At 37.4% G+C, this 18771-nt stretch overlaps 1 protein-coding gene across 3 annotated transcripts in view; it reads right to left on the reverse strand.

Annotated features, from left to right (window-relative positions):
* Window positions 1-17854, reverse strand: part of adgrb3 (adhesion G protein-coupled receptor B3) — a 108343-nt gene extending 90489 nt beyond the window's left edge. For 2 of the 3 annotated variants that reach the window (XM_086168197.1, XM_086168190.1), the window contains exons 1-2: window positions 17321-17852; window positions 14868-15639 (exon numbers count right to left, since the gene is read on the reverse strand). In XM_086168197.1, the coding sequence (XP_086024323.1) occupies window positions 14868-15624 (757 nt within the window). In that variant the 5' untranslated portion in view covers window positions 15625-15639; window positions 17321-17852. Of the gene's footprint in view, window positions 1-14867; window positions 15640-17320 lie in introns of all 3 variants that reach the window. The other variant, XM_086168205.1, reaches the window with a different exon arrangement.
* Window positions 17855-18771: the final 917 nt, after the last annotated feature.

Raw genomic sequence — 18771 nt, forward strand, 5'->3', positions numbered from 1 at the left:
CAGCAACAGTATTCTATAGAGATTTATGCTTTAATATTTCCATTTAAGAGAGTACCAAGAGAAATGTTACACTGAAAGTTACAAATTCATACTTTTAAGTGCCATTGCTATATTATTTTGCAATTGTGACCCATAAAAAAGCCCTTCCCCTTACTATGAACCCAGTATGTGTTTTTTTAAAACATGTATGAATGGATTGCACTGCAAAGGACCACTTTGTAAATGACTGAGTCATCATGAAAGAGATTTGCCAAACACGTTTTTTTCCCAAATAACGACAGAACTAAAATGCAAATCTTGGGGGAGGTAAGAATCAAGGGGTGATTATATTTTACATTATCATTTCAGTGCCAATTGTTCTATATTCATTTGCCTAATATTAGGCTCAGACACACAGCAGCTGTGAAACACATTACCCTTTTCATAGATGTATGTTTCAAAGACACAAAATCAAAGCCAGAAAAAAAAACTGTGTCACACATAGAAATTGCCTATTAATGCTTCCTTTGAAAACAAAGGTGTCTTTGAGTCCGTCAAATCAAAGACTTAGTAGATTACAGAAGTGAACACAGAATTTACATTGGAGCAATAATTGATTTACACCACACTCAGAGTGGTAGACACCACAGACAGCACAATAAAGACTCAGGAAATAGAAACAAACATAAGTGTGTCCTTCTATTTTACTCTTGTCAACATTCGTGTATTTAACCAAATCAAACCGTACACTGACAGGCAGTAAAATGTTCATAGTTTGTTTTAAGTGTGTTGGAACACATTATACATAAAATTGCAGCTGATGCGCTCATATCTTGAGATCATCCTCTGTATCTGTGTTTATTACACATAGATACTTGATGCTACTTGATGTGGACTAATTACAGCAATGGCACATGTAGAATAAATTCACCATTTATACTTTTTTTGTTAAATGTATGTCTAGTCTGGGAAGCTGGGGACCCTTGTACAAAAACTAGAATATGGACCACAAATTAAGGGCCTAACTAAAAGCCTTAATTAAAAAGAAGATTTTGGATGTGAGAACGAGTTATACTGGTCAAGTACTGAGTCAACAATCCAAACTCTGAAGAGCTCCTTTCTTCTGAAATTCTGCAGACCATCTCATATGTCTTCACTTCTGCCTGAATGACTCGGAATCTCTACTTCCTTCATTGATTTTATGTGTCGATGCTCACATGCCATTTTGCCATGTATTCACATACAATGTGAATGTATGAATGTAATGTATTCTTATATAATGTAAAACTGGTACAAACTGTGGTTTGAAATATAATCTAAGTATATATGGTAACAAAATAAAGGTTTAAAAAGTAATCAAGACTTTCATCGAGGATGTCACCTATATTAACTTGATCCATAGTTTGTGTCACCTTTAAATATTTGTTGTTATTACCAGACTATAACTTTTTTAAATTCCGATGCCATCCCAAATCTGGCATAGGGTGTCTTGAGTAGTCTTTTAAGTTTGAGTTAAGTATACATTTGCTTAGAAGAAGAATACAGATATAATCCATATTTAACAAGACAATATCGAGTGTTTCAGGATAAACTGTCCTATCATCTTTTTCAAAATCATCAATTACAAATTGTAAGTCTAAGTGTTGTTAAGCCACCTGCATCAGCCGCTATGTAAATGACTCGGTAGATTGTGATGTTACTGAAAGAGACCTGACAACACTATGAAAAGCAAACATTCCAAATAATTTTGAGTATACAATATTTAGCTTTGCTGCTGTACTCCATCATCACACCGAAAGCATGAGCAGCAGACTAATAGAATGCCCGCAGCCATGTAGAGAGGCTAACCATGATCTGAATGCAACATCATTGATATGCATCAGTTGTCACTGGTTGAGAGAATCTGCAGTATCATCCAGTGAAGTAGACTGTGACAGTCGCTTCAAGATATTTATTGAAATCTGATTTTAGTGCAGCTATAAATGTGCTCCAATAGGTCATGGATCATGGAGTTATCTACAGCATAAAACAGATTTTATAAGTAAATTGGATAATTAAATGCTAGGATTCCGATTTTTATACAAATTAATACATTGGCCTTCATCTGTCCAAATTATGTTAATTAAATCAGAATTAAACTACAACTATGCAAAAAAATTGAAACGTTTTAACTTTTTACTTGTTTTAGTACAAATATTGAACCAATCTTTGAGTTCCACATTTACACTTAATATCATTACCATCAGTTGGAGGTAGCAAGAGATTCATTGTCTCTCCCTGAGCTATGGATGACAGGGAGCTGTAGACCCGACAAAAATCCAATACAAGACTGTTGCGACGTTACCATGTCTTCAATTTCATTCAAACAAATGATTCACAACATCTTTCCATTCATGTGAAAGCACTAACCACAATACACCAGGGAACCATACAGCCTCTACAAACAAATATACTGGTAATCAATCAATCAATCAATCAATCAATCAATTCACAAGTGTCAGTTATTACTCAAATATCCTGTCGAGAGAACTGTTAAATAATCACACCATCACATTCTTTCAAACAATTATGTTGACTTTGAAGAGCTTTTGTAGCGCTCCAAACTCCTGTTCATATAAAAATTCAGCAAACATTGATAAGGATCCAGGTTAACACATTCTCATTTTTCTCATTTCCAAATTTTGTAGATCAGTAAAATTGCAAAATGTTCCTGTTTTAACTACTCATTGGCCTTGTGTACATTTTGAATGTTTTTGATAAAATCAAAAAGTATTTTGATAAAACTTGATTTCAAACGTGATGATTCTACTGGGAGTTGCTGCTTGACTCAGAGAACACAAGAACAAAGTTTTTTTTTTTTTACTTTGAATTAGTTACATTCGATGTTAAATTATGTTGGAAAAAGATTTATGTTGATTTAATTATTGGTTTTTAAACTGTACTTGGCAAGTTTCATGCTAAAGAGACGTACTACCGCTGTAATTTTGTTGGGATACAAATGGGTATAGCCCAGACTGGTTTCATTTTATGGTGTGGAATATTATTTACTTCTTTATTTTTAGGTCCCCTATGTAGAAGACGAATGTTGTAGAAATACCTTACTTATTACATGAGGGTAATTTGCCCACTCAGGTTCGGACCTGTAATTTACAGTATAACACCATTTCCGACACCTTTTATTTGTTCATTCTGAGGACACCTTGAGAGAAATAGGCACTACCTATCATATACCCCTCTAAAACAAATATAATTTGAAAGAATACAAGCATGGTTGAATTAAACAATACACACTGATAATGAATGATGTGTGAAATATGTAATTATTTATTTTATCTGAATTTTATTCCTGCTGAGGAATATTGCATGTTCATTTTTAGCTCATTTGATTTGTATTCTTTTAACATTAATCGTTTTCTGCATGCTAAAAAGTTCAAATAATTTTCCATCTTCTTTCTTTGCTTTGATATGTTGACTCCTCTATTCTGAAGTCAACAGTGAGTTTTAGAAGTGAAAACAATGGATATAGAATGATAAATCCTCGCCATGATAAAATTGATAGAATCCCAATTAGGCAATATAACACGAACAAAGGAAAAATCCATTAGTATATTCAAAACTTTTTGGTCCTAACAAGTCAGTCTGTTAGTGGAAAATTTCTCATTCTGAATCTGTCAGTCTCATGACAAAGCAGCAATATGTGAAATACAAACTAATATCTCTTTCAACTCTTGCCCTTGTCTAGACAACTGAAAATTAGAGTTCTTCACTTCACCACGCCAACAATTGTGCAACAACTGTTAAGATAATATTATAATTTATATTAGAGAGCATCTTTTTTTATACTTGAATCCACAACTGGACAACAGCATACCTGTTCTGAATGCTGATGACTAAATTGGTTTTGCTAAACTCTAACAAGATGTAAATTGCACCGGTATTTTCATGTAAGATGAAATACAAGGGATAATGTTATGAATTACAACTTTCAATCAAACAAAGACTACAGCTACTTGAGAACACTTGCAATACCATGCCAAGGGGCTGCTAGAGGGAGCCACAGTAGAAGCCCTTTGAGAAAAAAAATGGATTTTTCCTCCACTTTCCCACATACATAGTGCCTTTGAGTGACAGGCTCATTTGCCAGGTTATGTGGGCGGATGTTTATGCAAATCCATCTTCTCTGTGGGCTGAAATAGCCATCCAGTGACAGGCCAAAACTAACTGAGCTGAAATGCAGGAACATGTAACTAAGAAGCTAATTCAGTGCATAATTTACATTAACATTGCTGGCATCAAAAACAAAGGCTGGGTTTTTAGAAATGCCAAATTAAGCCAGCCCACAGCAAAGGGAAGATACAATTTAACTTAAAATTGACAAGAAATGATTCAACTCATCTGGAGGTGTTTATCCAAACAAGAACTTTTTTTTTCCTTTATTCAGAACTGTAAAACAAGGCTAGAGCAGACTCATATGACTTTTATCCATGCATTCTTTCATAGAACTAAAGCACAGGGCTCCCTTAGAAGCATTTAATCACAATACATGAGTTAAATTAATACTCTTATTGTTATTGCACATACCTTTTTACAGTGACCTAAACTGCTTGTGAAGTAAATATACCAAATCATCACCTCACAGTCTTTTCTAGTTGTCTGTAATGGAAGCAAGTTTAGAGTGCTCCTTCTGTTGTCCTAATGGAGACTGCAGGATTATTGTTTTTGTTCTTGGGTGGTTGTGAATTATGCACATGTTGGATCTAATTTGTGTTATAATACAATATGTTCATCTCAGCTCATTTTGAGTGCTTATATTCATATAGAAATCTTTTTGAAGTCAAAGAAAACACAATACAATTATGGCCTCCACTGATTCATGAGGTCCATTCATCTTTAACTTATAAATTGCAAAACAGAGACATGACAATTTGATGTCAAAGCAAGATATCCAGTTACAAATATTTCTTTTCATGTGTTTTTGCTATTATTTTGATAAAATATCACTGTGCTATCATTACCAATGCGACCCTTATTTTAATAGCTCCTCTGTGTCCCCTCCCTTGTCTACATGCAGAATTCTGAAAGTTTAATTTTTCCTCTTCCCAACTTTACTACACCTGCAGTATATTTTCAATGCATGGCCTGAGCCCATTTCCGACAACAGCATTTTCTTTAGTTAATGCAGATCGAGAGTGCTAGAGTCCAATAGGGTAACACCTAAACTACAATTAGATTCAAAACTAGTTTTCTGTTTTAATAGGCTTTGCCCTCTATGAGCTGTTGCCACTGGGATAAAAAGGTTAAGCTCATTTAGTCAATGCCTCTGTGACACTAAAGCTTGACAGCATTTAACATATATCAGATAACATCACCATAATACAAAAATAGACAGGTGCAGAGAAGCAGAATTAGATCATGATAAATACCAAGACAAGTACTGACAATCAGAAATAAAAGCAATTGATGAAAGTCTTTCATTCTCTCCGAAAAAAAACGTTAAAGGATGGCCCCTTGGAACGATGGATAAAATGTCAAACCTGACTTAGACTTCAAATGACGTCACATTTTTTACACATTGCAAGATGATTAACAAGATCCTTGGATGGCTCAGTGAGCTTGTATATACCCTGATAGGCTCCATTAACACTGCACTAGCCCATGTATGAAAGCTTGATGGGTCAAGAACTTGACCTGCATTTTCAGTGCGCAAAATGATAAAACTAAATGTAAATGCCTATTGTAATGAAGATGTAATGCCTAATCAATATTTGCTATCTATTAAGATGGATGAGCACTACGCCAAAATTATAAGATTTTTCCTAAGCCTCTGAGGAGGTAACATTCTCAGGGGTTAATAGCTATCCAATTATATTATTTTAATTCTTAGGTTGGAGGAAACTACGGGACTTCAAAAACAAGCTCCCCAATCTTCTCCAATACAGAGACAGAAAAGTTAAACTGACTTCTCTTCTGTCAATCATGTCATCTTCAAGGAGATCACTGCCAGTATGTGTCAGAACAATTTTACAAGCAAATATCCAACAGCCTTAAGGCATGAAAACAAAAGCTGCTGAATTAACAGCAGGCTGGCCTAAATCATTATCTACCTGTGGATAGAGATAAATGAACACAGGGCATGTGCTAATCAAGCCTCGTTCTATTCACCAATGCAATACAGATGTGGGTTTTAGAAGTGCTTCAGTCGTAGTTCATTTAACCAACCCCATAACTAAACTGTCGATCTTTTAGCTTTTAAGCTGATCTTCTCTTCTTGGTCAAATAAACCCTCTTCACATATTGCAGGTCAAACAGGGCAGCAAAAGAAAAGCAACATTCACCATTCATTTTCTCTTTCTCTCGCTCTCTCTATCTCCCTCTCTATCTCACCCTTGGATACTGTCGATAGGTTGACATCAATTCATGTTGATTTACCTGGACCAACATTTGCGGAGTATATTTGTGAGTTGAAGGTTTGAACTGAGGGCATTTTTTTTATTTTATATCATGAATTAGAAAAAAAAAAAAAATTATGTCTATTTGAGTGCTGCATTAGTAATTGGCATTTAAAGTCAAACAATCATACAAGAACATAAGTGAGAAACAGAATATAGCTTAACATAGGCAGTCAAAGTCCTAGTCTGTTGCTGAAGTTCCAAAATTTGATAAGAGAACAACTTTATTTATCCCAAAGGAAATTGTCAATACATACTACTCCTACTGTCTCTTTCACAAGGACATAGTCTATACTATAAGAAAATTACCAAACCTGCAGTTAAAGGGCATTTCAACCTGATCCCAAACAATTTGCATGAAATTTACAAGAAATGTATTTTCAAATGCACAAATGGTATTGTATGTCAAACACTGGAACAGATTTAACTCCAGCCATTGATTGCACAATGGTATAGTGACAAGTGACTCCAAAAGATCTCCTGACTGTAACATGGATGGGGAAACACAAAATATGATGAGTGACACCTTGACGAAGCCTATATGTCATAAAAACATACTGGCTTTGGCCAAGCACACCAGTATAATTGAAACTGTGCCAATGTACACTGTGGTGAGATGGTGAAATAAGTTCTCTACAGTGAGAAAAGAGGTGTTTAATGTGGCATGTTTATTCAAGACTTATTTGTTTCAGATTGGATAGCACAAATCTGCTTTGTGCATGAATATAATCTCTCAATGCAAGACCTCTTCATTTTAATCTCATTACACAGACTATTGAAATGGATCAGTGCAGCAATTAATAACACCGACCAAGAATTATGCATATAGATTAAAAGAAAATCTCAAAAAATCGTAATGCAATTGAGTAAATGTAGAAAACAGCAGAGGCTTTTTGTAAAACTCTTTTTTTTTTCATTTACATGTACACAATTATTAGGCAAGTGATTATTTTGACCATATCATAATTTTATCTATCATTTCCAACTCCAAGCTGTATAACCTTGAATGCTTATTGGATTTAATGCATATCAGGCGATATGTATTTGTGTAACCAGGGACGGTGTGGCCAAGGGAGATCAAAACCCTATACCAAGGTGTGTATAATTATCAGGCAGGTTCTTCACCTCATGAAAAACGGGCCAAAAAAGACTTTTAACTGACTCTTAAAAGTCAAAATTTGTAAAGTCTTTCAGGGGGATGCAGGGATACTCTTGAAAAATTTAAGATATTGGGGCGTGATCACAGAGTCATCAAACATTTTGTTGTGAGTAGTTAACAGGGTCGCAATAAACTGGTCGAGAAGAAAAGACGCAAATTAAACACCAAAGATTAGAGAAGAATCAAACATGACGCAACCAGGAACCAATTATCCTCCAGTACTGCTATATTCCACAACTGCATCCTACCTGGAATGTCAAGAATTACGAGGTGTTTAGTTCTTAGAGACATGGTCAAGGGAAGAAAGACTGAAACCTGACCACCTCTGAACAAGACACATAAATTGAAACGTCAAGAATCAACCAAGAAATATCAGATTTTTCAAAGGTTTGTGGACTGATGAGATTAGTGACTCTTGATATACCAAGATGGATGAGCCCATGGTTGGATCAGTAACGGACACAGAGCTCCACTTCCACTTAAGACGCCAGCAAAGTGGAGTACTGGTATGGGCAGGGATTATTAAAGATGCTGTTGGACCTTTTCGGGTTGAAAATGGACTTAAAATCAATTGCCAATCTTTAGAAGACACCTTCTTCAAGCAGTGGTATAGAAAAAAGTCTGCATCTTTCAAGAGGACTCTGATTTTTATGCAAGACAACGCTCCATCACATGCATCAAAGTAGTCCACTGCGTGGCTGGCCAGTAAAGGCCTTAAAGATGGAAAAACTAATGACATGGCCCCCTTCTTCACCTGACTTAAACCCTTTTGAGACCTTTGGCCCCTTCTTAAGCAGAAAATTTGCTGTGAAGGTAAACATTACACCTCTCTGAACAGTGTCTGGGAGGCTGCTGTTGCAGCTGCACAAAAAAGGAGATTCTGACCAGATCAAGAAACTGACTGACTCAGTGAACAAAAGTCTTGTGACTGTATCGCAAAGAGGGGTGGCTATATTGTTCTCTGAGGTTGTTGGTTGTTTTTTTTTTAATTTCAGAAGGAATTATTTGTAAATTTTGAGTTTGTTATTTTCACTTTAACAAGTGAAAATAAACAAGTGTGATGGGTATTCTTTTGCCTAATAATGGTGTACCTATAGATATTCTAGATATGAATCTTCTTGTTTTGCAGTTCATGACAGCATGTACGCAAGTGAGGAGATACTAAATTGGCTGCGACTTTTCAAATTAGTAGTGAATAGTTCTGTAGATTGAAAACTAGATTTCTGAGAGCACAAACTGTGGCATGTTTTTCACAGCCCAAGATATTAAGAACTATCGAATCCATTACGGGTATGATTCTTACTGTTAAATTACTTTGGAATATGTAACAAATCTTTTAGCATATCAACTGCATAAAAATGGATGGGATATTTCGATTGGTATGATTTACAACATACAATGTACAGATGTTCTATTTAGGTACTTTACACTGATGCAGAATCTTATCTAAACACCTAATATCATTCCAATTCAACCTTATTATTCTGCATTCTGTCACATTTTTATCCAGCCCTCCTGCTTTGCATCTTGGCTAAAGTCCTGCTTTGACATTTCGGACCATTAAATAAAGCTCTTTGCAGTGGACAGTCCAGACAGCTCGGTTACTATTCATGTCATTTCCATTGCAGCGATGCTTCTGAAAAAGAGCCTCAAGACTGAGATCACCAATCCATGCCAAATGACCAATACTATTCACAAGTTATATTCAACCAGGTTATTCTAGGTAGCAGGCTATTTTATAACAGCCTTCTGAAAATCCTTAAATGTACAACGAACTTTTATTGGTAATGACTGCTCATTAGGTGCAACAATACGACTCAAAAAGCCCTCGGCATCAGTTTTTTTACATTAAGACATTGCTGGCTACACAATGACATATGGAGTGGATTAACTTCATATGGGCTTTCACATGAATGACCTGAAAAACTTTACTATCAATGACATTCACAATTTTACAAAATCTAAATATTTTGTGATGCCTGAAATATTAACATAAAAACAACTGTCATTCAGAAAATTACAGATTTTGGCTGTAACCATGAAAAACCCAGTCAACTGAGAATAGAAACAATCAAATTTTTCAACAACTTCTCATCAAATCTATTATCAGTTTTCTTGAACTACATTGCAGAACAGAAGAAAACACTGCTATATTAAAAAAAAACTGAGGAATACCACAGAAAAACAAGTGTCCAATAAGTCTAAAGCTGGTTGAAAGTTGGAAGTAAGGTGTGTATCTGTGTTAGACCAGCTTCATTGCAGTTAGAAGCTTATGTAGAAACCAGGCTTCAAGAGCCTTAAAAGCAATTGCCAGATAGTGCTATTTTATGATATTATACATAAATGCACACCTTTATTCTTTCTATATTTAAACACAACATGCAAAATATAGCATGCCAAGCCTTGTGTGGTAGACGATATAGTTCATTGCATCATAAATTTGTAATGGTGGGAAAACGTTGACTTTTGTGGTTCCAAAGAGACTATTTGAATCCATGTGTGGCAGAACGACTGGTTTATGCAGCACTTTATACATGACAACAGTTTATCCTAGTTTTATGTTGCTGTGTAAAATAATTTAAAAGGCACCTCAGAGTATTGTGAATTTTATGCAGGGAAAAAGGAAAAAAAGCAATTTGAAAAATGGATGTTATATATATTTATGCATATTTATGAGGCAAACAATTAAAAGAATGGTTCTTTTTAACGTTATTTTGAGATGATAGTGGCTTTTACTGACTCAGAAAGTATATCCAAAAACTGACTTTAATTGACCAAAAACTATATAATTTAATGCAACATAAAACTCTTTCCAATATGCTGTCTGTCCTAATATGCATTTAATGGGCAAAAATGAAGATGGCTCCCACTGTAGCAAAGGTTCTTCATGGTTTCATTTTCTAACAGGCTTATTAGTGTTGACTTTGCTGCTTGTGACAACTTTCTTCAGCATTTCCTTCCCAGTAGAGATATTTTTAAAGGGTAAATACTGGCGGTCGCTTTCAGAGGTCACTGTAAAAAAAAAAAAAAAAACAGATAGGAAAGCTGACCAAAGGATTAACAATTGCTACAGAGATTTCTTAAAAGGTAGGATCCTTTAACACAGAATTTTAGGGGGAATTAGGGAAACGGATGATATTTTCTGCAGCCAAACACAAAATAATGCATGTCAAAGATAAAACAAACAGTGCTGTTGAGCTGAGCTCTCTCCTTCACTGAATTGGAACTAAAATGGCCTCCAAGTGTACTGAACAATGGGGGTGAGCATAATGCAGTGTGACTACTGAGTGACTTGACTGAGATCCAAAGTGAATAAAAGGCCTCACTATGCAGCGAGGCTGAGCTGCTGCAGCGCTCAGGACTTTGGCGGGTGACAGTGCATTAGAACGCTTCACACACATTTCCTTTGCCAATAAAATCCCATTGCCATCTTCCACATGGCACATGATCTGCATTGTCTCAAACCATAATGCCCGTATAAGTATTTACAACTGTACAAATAAGTATACGTGCTTAGTCTTCAAGAAAACACATTACTTTTAGTGCTATTGTTTTCTTTCCAATAGATCAACTCATGAAATCGCTTATTATCTGTATGAAAATTCATTATTTTCATCAACTGCATTTTGCATTGAGAAATCAAATACATTCACATAAAAATACTCACTTAAGTGTAAAATTGGAACACAAATTTGAGATGACATTTCTAGTATACTTTTTCTTATACTTCTGATGGATTTATAGGCCCTTTTGTGGACTCATTATATATTTATGTAATTATTTAAAAACTTGCGTGGTTCAGTTCTCCGCTGCTGTATCGGATTTAAAATAAATTCGATGTACCAAGCTGTCAGGTTTGTCATCTTTTCCACCATCCACCGATAAGTCAGTGACAACGCTGATGTCAGAAATGGAAGGAGAGGTGAATGTAGGCTTATGAAATACGGAATCTGATAGAATGAAAATAATGTTTGGGGGATTATTGTCACAGCTACACTAGACTGATGCAGAGTGGCAAGAATAGCACTAGTTAAAATTTCAGTTCCACCGAACACCTAGGAGGATGTTCCGAGTCATGTTCCATTTGCAAATTGAGCAATTTTTTGTTGATCCAACAAACGTGATATTTTCAAAGGCATAAAAGGAAACACTCTGAGTCATTAGGGCAGACTATGGCTGACTGAATTTTCATATTGATCCAAATAGGACATTGGAAGTATATGAGGGTACCACGTTGGCAGGGTGATGTAACAAACCTGTCAATTATTTTCCAACTGTTTAATGTATATAATATTAAAAAGAGTGAGGGACCATTTTACTGTCTAAATCTGTAAGTGGAGTTTTCACTGGTAATAATATGTATTTTGTCAGAAAAGGTCACTGACCATAATGTCATTGGCGAAATAATAGTCCCAAAAAACACCTGTCACTTAATGTCTACAATAAATAGAATTAATATAATGAGAAATTATGCTCTGTCTGACCAAAATAACTTTGTAAGTATTATACTTTTCTTAAGATTATCTTTTGATGGGCAGAGCTTTGTCAGATTGCAGGACGTCTGGATGGTTCATCAAGCACATAAATAAGTGAAACTGAAATACCCCTCAGTACACACAGAAATTCAGTTAAACTCATCTTGTCTTATTTTTCTTATTTCCTCTTATTTTGCCTTTTCCGGTGGCTAGCCCAAACTTCAAGTAATTGCATAGGAACATAAGCGGCTGTATAGTCTCACCTCTGGCTGACCTACAGGTTTCTTTGCTACTGATCCGTCCTTTAACAATAAATGTACAATATTTTTGAGTATCTGACCAGTAAACTATTTTACTAGAACTCCTCACTCCATCCAATCCATCTTTTGCAACTTTTACATCAAGGGTCACAGTTATGTGGGACCTCTAAGCCAAAAAACTATCAGTACACATCATCACACCCATTCACCTACGGGCAGTTCAAAATCCTCAGCCTATTTCATGGAATGGATGTGGACAAAAAACACAAAAAGATATCGAACGGAAGGCGAAGAAAAATACATTTTTAAGAAATGGAAAGAATTCAATCTGTTCACTGCCACTGCACCACTGTGTTTTGTCCCTCTACAACTTTTATGCATGAAATGGGAGAATATGATAAAAATAAAAAAAAAACTGCATAAATGAGTCATCCTCGTTGCACCTCTGTTGAGCGCTTCATTGTGTCAATTTGGTTTCCGAAATGCCACGGTAAAAAGGAATGGGGTCTGTCTTTTGTCTGCATAATCACCTTAAATATGTAAGAGCTTTAACCTTTAAAATGTTGTTATCCTGAGTCTGTATGAAACACTGGTGGGGACATTTCAGTGACATGGCTAGAGTACACAACCTCCAGCCCTGCATTGCTTTGATATGCTGTGAAGCCACCCTCAACCAGGAACTGAGAAGATCAAAGACAAGCGATTTTATCAAATAGAGCCCTTGTCGACTGTTTGTAATGCTTTACTCTTCATCAGGAACACCCACCCTGTCACTGTGATGCCAGAGGAGAGACAGTACTCTTTTAAAACCCAGCGGTGATCTCCCCGTTATCCAGATGAAAACGGATTTATTCAAACCTCCCATCAACCAACACTATAAATAGAAGCATGTGGAAAATCTTCCGAGAGGAAAAAAAAATAAGCTGTGCTCTTAAGCTGTTATTAACATACTGATAAAATGCCAAATGTTATTTGTGAGAAGATTTTTTTTTTTTCTGCAAATAAGCTTTATGTTTCCCAGTAACATTTGTCATTTGATCACAGGCTCTACAAAATAATAAAATGATTGAACAAAATCAGACTCTTAACTGTTTTCCAACACATGCTGTATGACTTGTAACGGCGTTTTACATCACAGGATGCATACATTATTGCTTAAAGGCTTTAAGGGTTGGCAAAGGAAATTCAAAATGAGTTCATCATGCAACGTGATGCCCATCCATTTAATAAACCATGTGGAAATTTTAAAGCAAGAGCAGCTGGGGTGTAAAATGTATAAAGATGTTGAGGCACTATGTTAGTATGTTTTCTAATTTATGTCAGGTTCTCTTGCTTTGGAAGCATGTACAGTGTTATGGCACTTTAATCTATTTCAATGTTTGCAAACATAAAGATCTATGTATGTTTCAAGTACATCTGAAGTTCACGCGTTGTTGTTTGTGACTTTAGAAAAACCACGTGTTCTCCACATTGTGGTAATTGTCATTGTTATTTAGTGTGATGAGGGGACTGGCGCCAAAACATTTGTGCTATTACTTTCTCGCTACATCTTGGGGAACTCTTGATTTATTAATATTCATTCAGTGAGACAAGATGCCAAGTTCTCCTTCATGCCTTATGCTCCTCAACTTTCAAATATGAAGCATATTTGTTTTTTTTTTTTCTTTCACATCTGTTAAACTGCAGTCAGCCATGCATATAATGTGAACAGTAACGCCTCCCACCCCCACCAACTGGTGAAATTCCAGAAAACTATTATTACCTCTTAGCAATTAATTATTGATGTCTGTATGTGAATGCATGTGAACAGATGTTTGTAACTGTACTGTGCAAAACCCAAGGTTCATTCAAATACATGCTGCATTGTCCTATGGCAATACTCGATAAAAGGCAGCACTGCTTGATAGAAAACAACGTCTGATTTAAAAAGACAGGTTTATTCTATATGTATTCCGAAGATCCTACATTAAAATTCAAAGTCGTTTCTAATTTACAAATGTTAATTGTTGCATCGCCTCAGAAGTGAGATACAATTGGGACACTGCTACATTTATAAAGCCAATTGCTCCAAGGAACAAATACCAATAACTTGTCCATATCAGCCACTTCTGGTCTCGCTGTGGTTGACATAGACATGTAAAACACACATAAATGTATATTTGGATTTGCAGCCATTTTAAGACCATGCTGATGTGTATCAAAACAGCCATTTTAAATTCACAGCAATGATGCATTTTGAATTCAGTCCAACCGAATGAAATACCCCTTTTGTTGCGGTTTTTGATCTGTGCTGGTGTGGTCTTTACTACAACCAACTCCTGTGGCAGCTGTGGTTATGAATTAACATATTTCTGAGCCAACAACAACCTCAATATCTATGTGTGCTCTTTGTTTCATGGGCCATCACACTTCAAACATGCAATAAGGGCAGAGAAGGAGTGACAGACGTGCACATTTGATGTCATCCATTACATCTACGCATACAGTAATCCGTTACGTCTACGTTTTAAGTCAGCACAACGGAGGAAACTGAAAGAACACTCACCTTCCTTAGGAGGAGGCCGTTTCACTTCTGCACTGAGATTGCAGATCTGCCCAGCTTGTAGTTGGGGTGATAAGCAGCCCTCCGTTTGTTGATTTAAGGGTAATATCACATTGTTCAGCATGAGCATACTCTCTGATTCTCCATCGCCTAGGTGCTGTGGACAAGTGCATTTTGTGTACACGATTCCACACGTCTCAACCGTCCCCTTCTCTAATTTCAGGCAATTTTCCAGCCATGTACACAGCACTTGACACCCAAACTGGCTAGGGCTGGCCTTATTCAACACCAAAAACTCCACAATAGACTTCTCCTCTTCATCCAGCTTCTGTGGTGTCAATCCGTTATAATCATAAGGGAAAACTCTCCGTAGTTGAACAAAATTCTTGTCATACAGCAAAAATACATAAATATTCTTTGAATCGCATAGGTACACTATAGACTCATTGACTTTCAGCAACTCATTGATCTTTTCGTGGGAGTAATGATCAAACTGATAAGCAAGCAAAGAATATTCGGAGCAGCTCAAGTCTCGCTTGTATAGCTTCAGGTAGATGCTGTATTTGGTAGGATCTGGGTTTTCCAGTGTCCATGTACAGTTTGTATAGTTCTTAGGAAACATTTCAGTCACAGAATAGGATCCATAGATGACCCCCTTGACCAGAGTGGAACACCAATAATCTTGGGCACCAGTTAATCCAAACATAACCAGAAGATAGGTGGAAAATATATAAATCAACAGGTTTCGAACAGCCTTCATCCTATGTCATTTGGCCTGCAAAGAGAAATGGAGATAATTACACAAAGGACTGTGCAGTCAGAGGACACTGAAAGCATGATAGATGATCAATCAAGTCTGACTGATGTGCGTCACACATTTCTTATCACGTCCCACCATGAAAATGGAAAAAATAGCCACATTAACACCAGCAGCATGCCTTTTTTCTCGTTCAGTCTCCTTCGGCACTATATTGTGTAAACATTGCCACCTTGTGGTTACTTTTGTCATTATTATGTCTTCCTTTTTAGATTTATTTATTTTATTTTTTGAGGGGAGCAGGGGGGTAATGTGAGTCATTTAGACATTAATAATTGGGTCGAATTTGGCATGAAACAACGCCTGCAGATATTCAAACTGAGATGTTTGGAATATCTGACATTAAAATAGAAGATGTCGATTATTTCCTCACGAGATGTGAGTTGCTCCTTCTATGTAGTAACACGGTTTCTTGTTTTTTTTTTTGTTTTTTTTTTCAAATAATTGAAGCTGATTTCTACGCAGTTTGGTATTTTTTTTTCCCCTCGAAAATAGCACGTAGAAATTTGGTTAGGACTACAGTCGCAGACTGGGAAAAAATAGAAAATAAATAAAAAAATAACATGGTTATGCGTCTCTCCCCCTGCACGCCTCCGGACTGCACGACCTGCTCGTCTTTTTCAGGACCTGACATATTTGACAATGCAATTTGATAAAGAGGCTGCCTATGCGTGTGTGTGTGTGTGTGTGTGTGTTTGTGCGTGCACATAAGCGTGCCATGCTACATGTTCCATCGTGCACTCGCGCGCCTAAGTGTGTTTTTGTGGAGGAAGAGGAGAGAGAGAGAGAGAGAGAATGCAATGCGATGTCCTGATTGCTTTAATCCTACAGGCAATGCAGCTGTGAGCAGTGTCACAGCAGTGCGTGTGTGCGTGCGTGTGCACGCATCTCAAACTGTGTGCATGTGAGTGTAGGCGTAGAAATTCCACGGCTGTGTGGATCGAGATCTGGAAGATCTGTCCACTCGTGTTACCAACTAACTTGTTTTGACCGATGATCAAAATGAAATAAATAAGAAATTTAAAAAGGCGCCGGTATTTAAGGATAAAACGGGTTACATAAGGATATTTGGATGAGTTGTGCGCGAAGGCAGCTTTCAATCGCGACAAATCCACACGATTCCACGTCTCTCCGCAAGATTCTTGGCCGAGACTGCACACACACACACACACACACACACACACACACACACACACACACACACACACACACACACACACACACACACACACAAATCTGTATTCTTAGAGACGAGAGACGCTGGTTTTTTTTTTTGTTTTTTTTTTTATTGTGGCTTCTAAAAACGCAATTCGGTCTCGGGAGACGCCAACGACATCCCATGCAGTGTCACTTCGACGCTCGACACTTTCAAGTGATTTCTGCCTCTTAAGAGAGATCAGCTCTTCAAAAAGAACATAACATCTGTTAGAGCGCTCTGGACTAATGTGACCGAAGGCATCATGTTGAAAAGGCAGGACACACGTTTGACCTGAGAATGTAACTTTGATTGACAGGTGACATGTGAAAACGAGAGAGCTTTCTCCGCTGCTGTGGTGGCTCCATGCAAAAAAAAAAAAAAAAAAAGATGACAAAAACCAAAAAAAGAAACAGAAAAAAAGGATAATTATAATATTCTTACCTTACACAGCGGAAGCTATGGCTATTTTCCCAACATAGTACTTGACCACATCCTTTTTATAAATAAAATCTGCAGCTCTGGCAAGAAACAATAAGCCCCATTCCCGAGCGAGGAAGTCCGGCGCAACAAGATGGTTCAATGGATGCAAATAAAATGCGTTACACTCCGGTCTGCACGCTCACATCCCCCGGTCTTCTCCTGGGTTTTTCCCATTAAAAAAACAAGCGCAGCAGTACACGACAGCCACCGAAAGAAGAAGAAGAAAAAAAGACAGTGCGAGGAGGAGAAACACGGATCAATTCACTCAGTGGTGAAAATAGGAGAGCGATTCTTACAATATTACCATTTTTCTCTCCTCTCCGGCAGAACCCACGTATCTCTCATCGGTATATTTTCTCTGGCAAGTCACACACACACACACACACACACACACACACACTCACACACACATCCCCCCCCACCTCAAGAGGAAAAAAAAAGACGGGGAACAAGAAGGAGAAGAAGAGGAAGGAGGACTAAAAAAAAAAAAAAAGATCCGTCGTGGGTGGACGTAAGATGTTGGGGGGCCAGTGAGTTACACCAGAGAGCGGAGTAGAGGCGCTTCGCTCGGTGCTTGCAGAGCTCCGGGAGCGGGCTGCAATATCACGTCACACTCTCAGCCGCTAAGATAAAGCACGTACGTACTCTTCTTACTGCCGCTGCGTCTGGCACCGCCACCACTTTCTTCCATGCCCTCCTCCACCCCCCACCTCCCCTTTTTTTTTCATACTGCCTCCACTTAATTCCAGTCAAAGCCCCCCCTCACCATCACCGACATCCCCTGAACTGGACCCTTCCAGTGGTGCCTTTCAGCCAGCGCCGCACTTTGCAGCCTCATCCTAAACAGGACTATTTCGTGGATTATTTTTTATTTTTTTTTGTTTGTGTTCGGGGGGGGGGGAGTGGAGTAAGAGACTATAGCATTAAAAAAAAAAAAAAAAAAACATAACGGGATCTGAATTCTTTCTATGTTTTTTTTTTTTTTTTTTTTTTTTTTCACCCATCCCCCTCACTATTGTTGGGTTTTGGTCTTTTCAGTTGCTGGCGGTCTGTGGTGCTGCGCTGCGCTCTGCACGTCTGTCTGTGCGCCGTCTCCAAGCCGTTGGCGCAAATATGGGGCAAGTTTTCGTGTTTGGTAAAGTTGTTCCGGGTGAAATTCTATGTAAAATGAACGGGAAGACATAGACTACATGAAGTTGCACGGGATATGTGTGGGTTTAGCGGGTTCAAGGTAAGAATAAAACGTATTTATGAGCTACTTGACAAACACTTGAACTCTTGCGTGCCCTGAGAGGCTTTCATTCAATAATCAACAGTCAGTTAAATCCAACATCGGCTGAGCGCCAGAGTTTAGGAGTTGGTCACTGGCAATGCGGCATCAATTGCTCTGCAATGGCCCTCATTGGCGGTAT

The sequence above is a fragment of the Fistularia commersonii genome, chromosome 2, assembly GCF_037954325.1.
Source record: "Fistularia commersonii isolate RoL2024-O1a breed Wild chromosome 2, RoL_Fcom_v1.0, whole genome shotgun sequence".
NCBI classification, from domain to species: domain Eukaryota; kingdom Metazoa; phylum Chordata; class Actinopteri; order Syngnathiformes; family Fistulariidae; genus Fistularia; species Fistularia commersonii.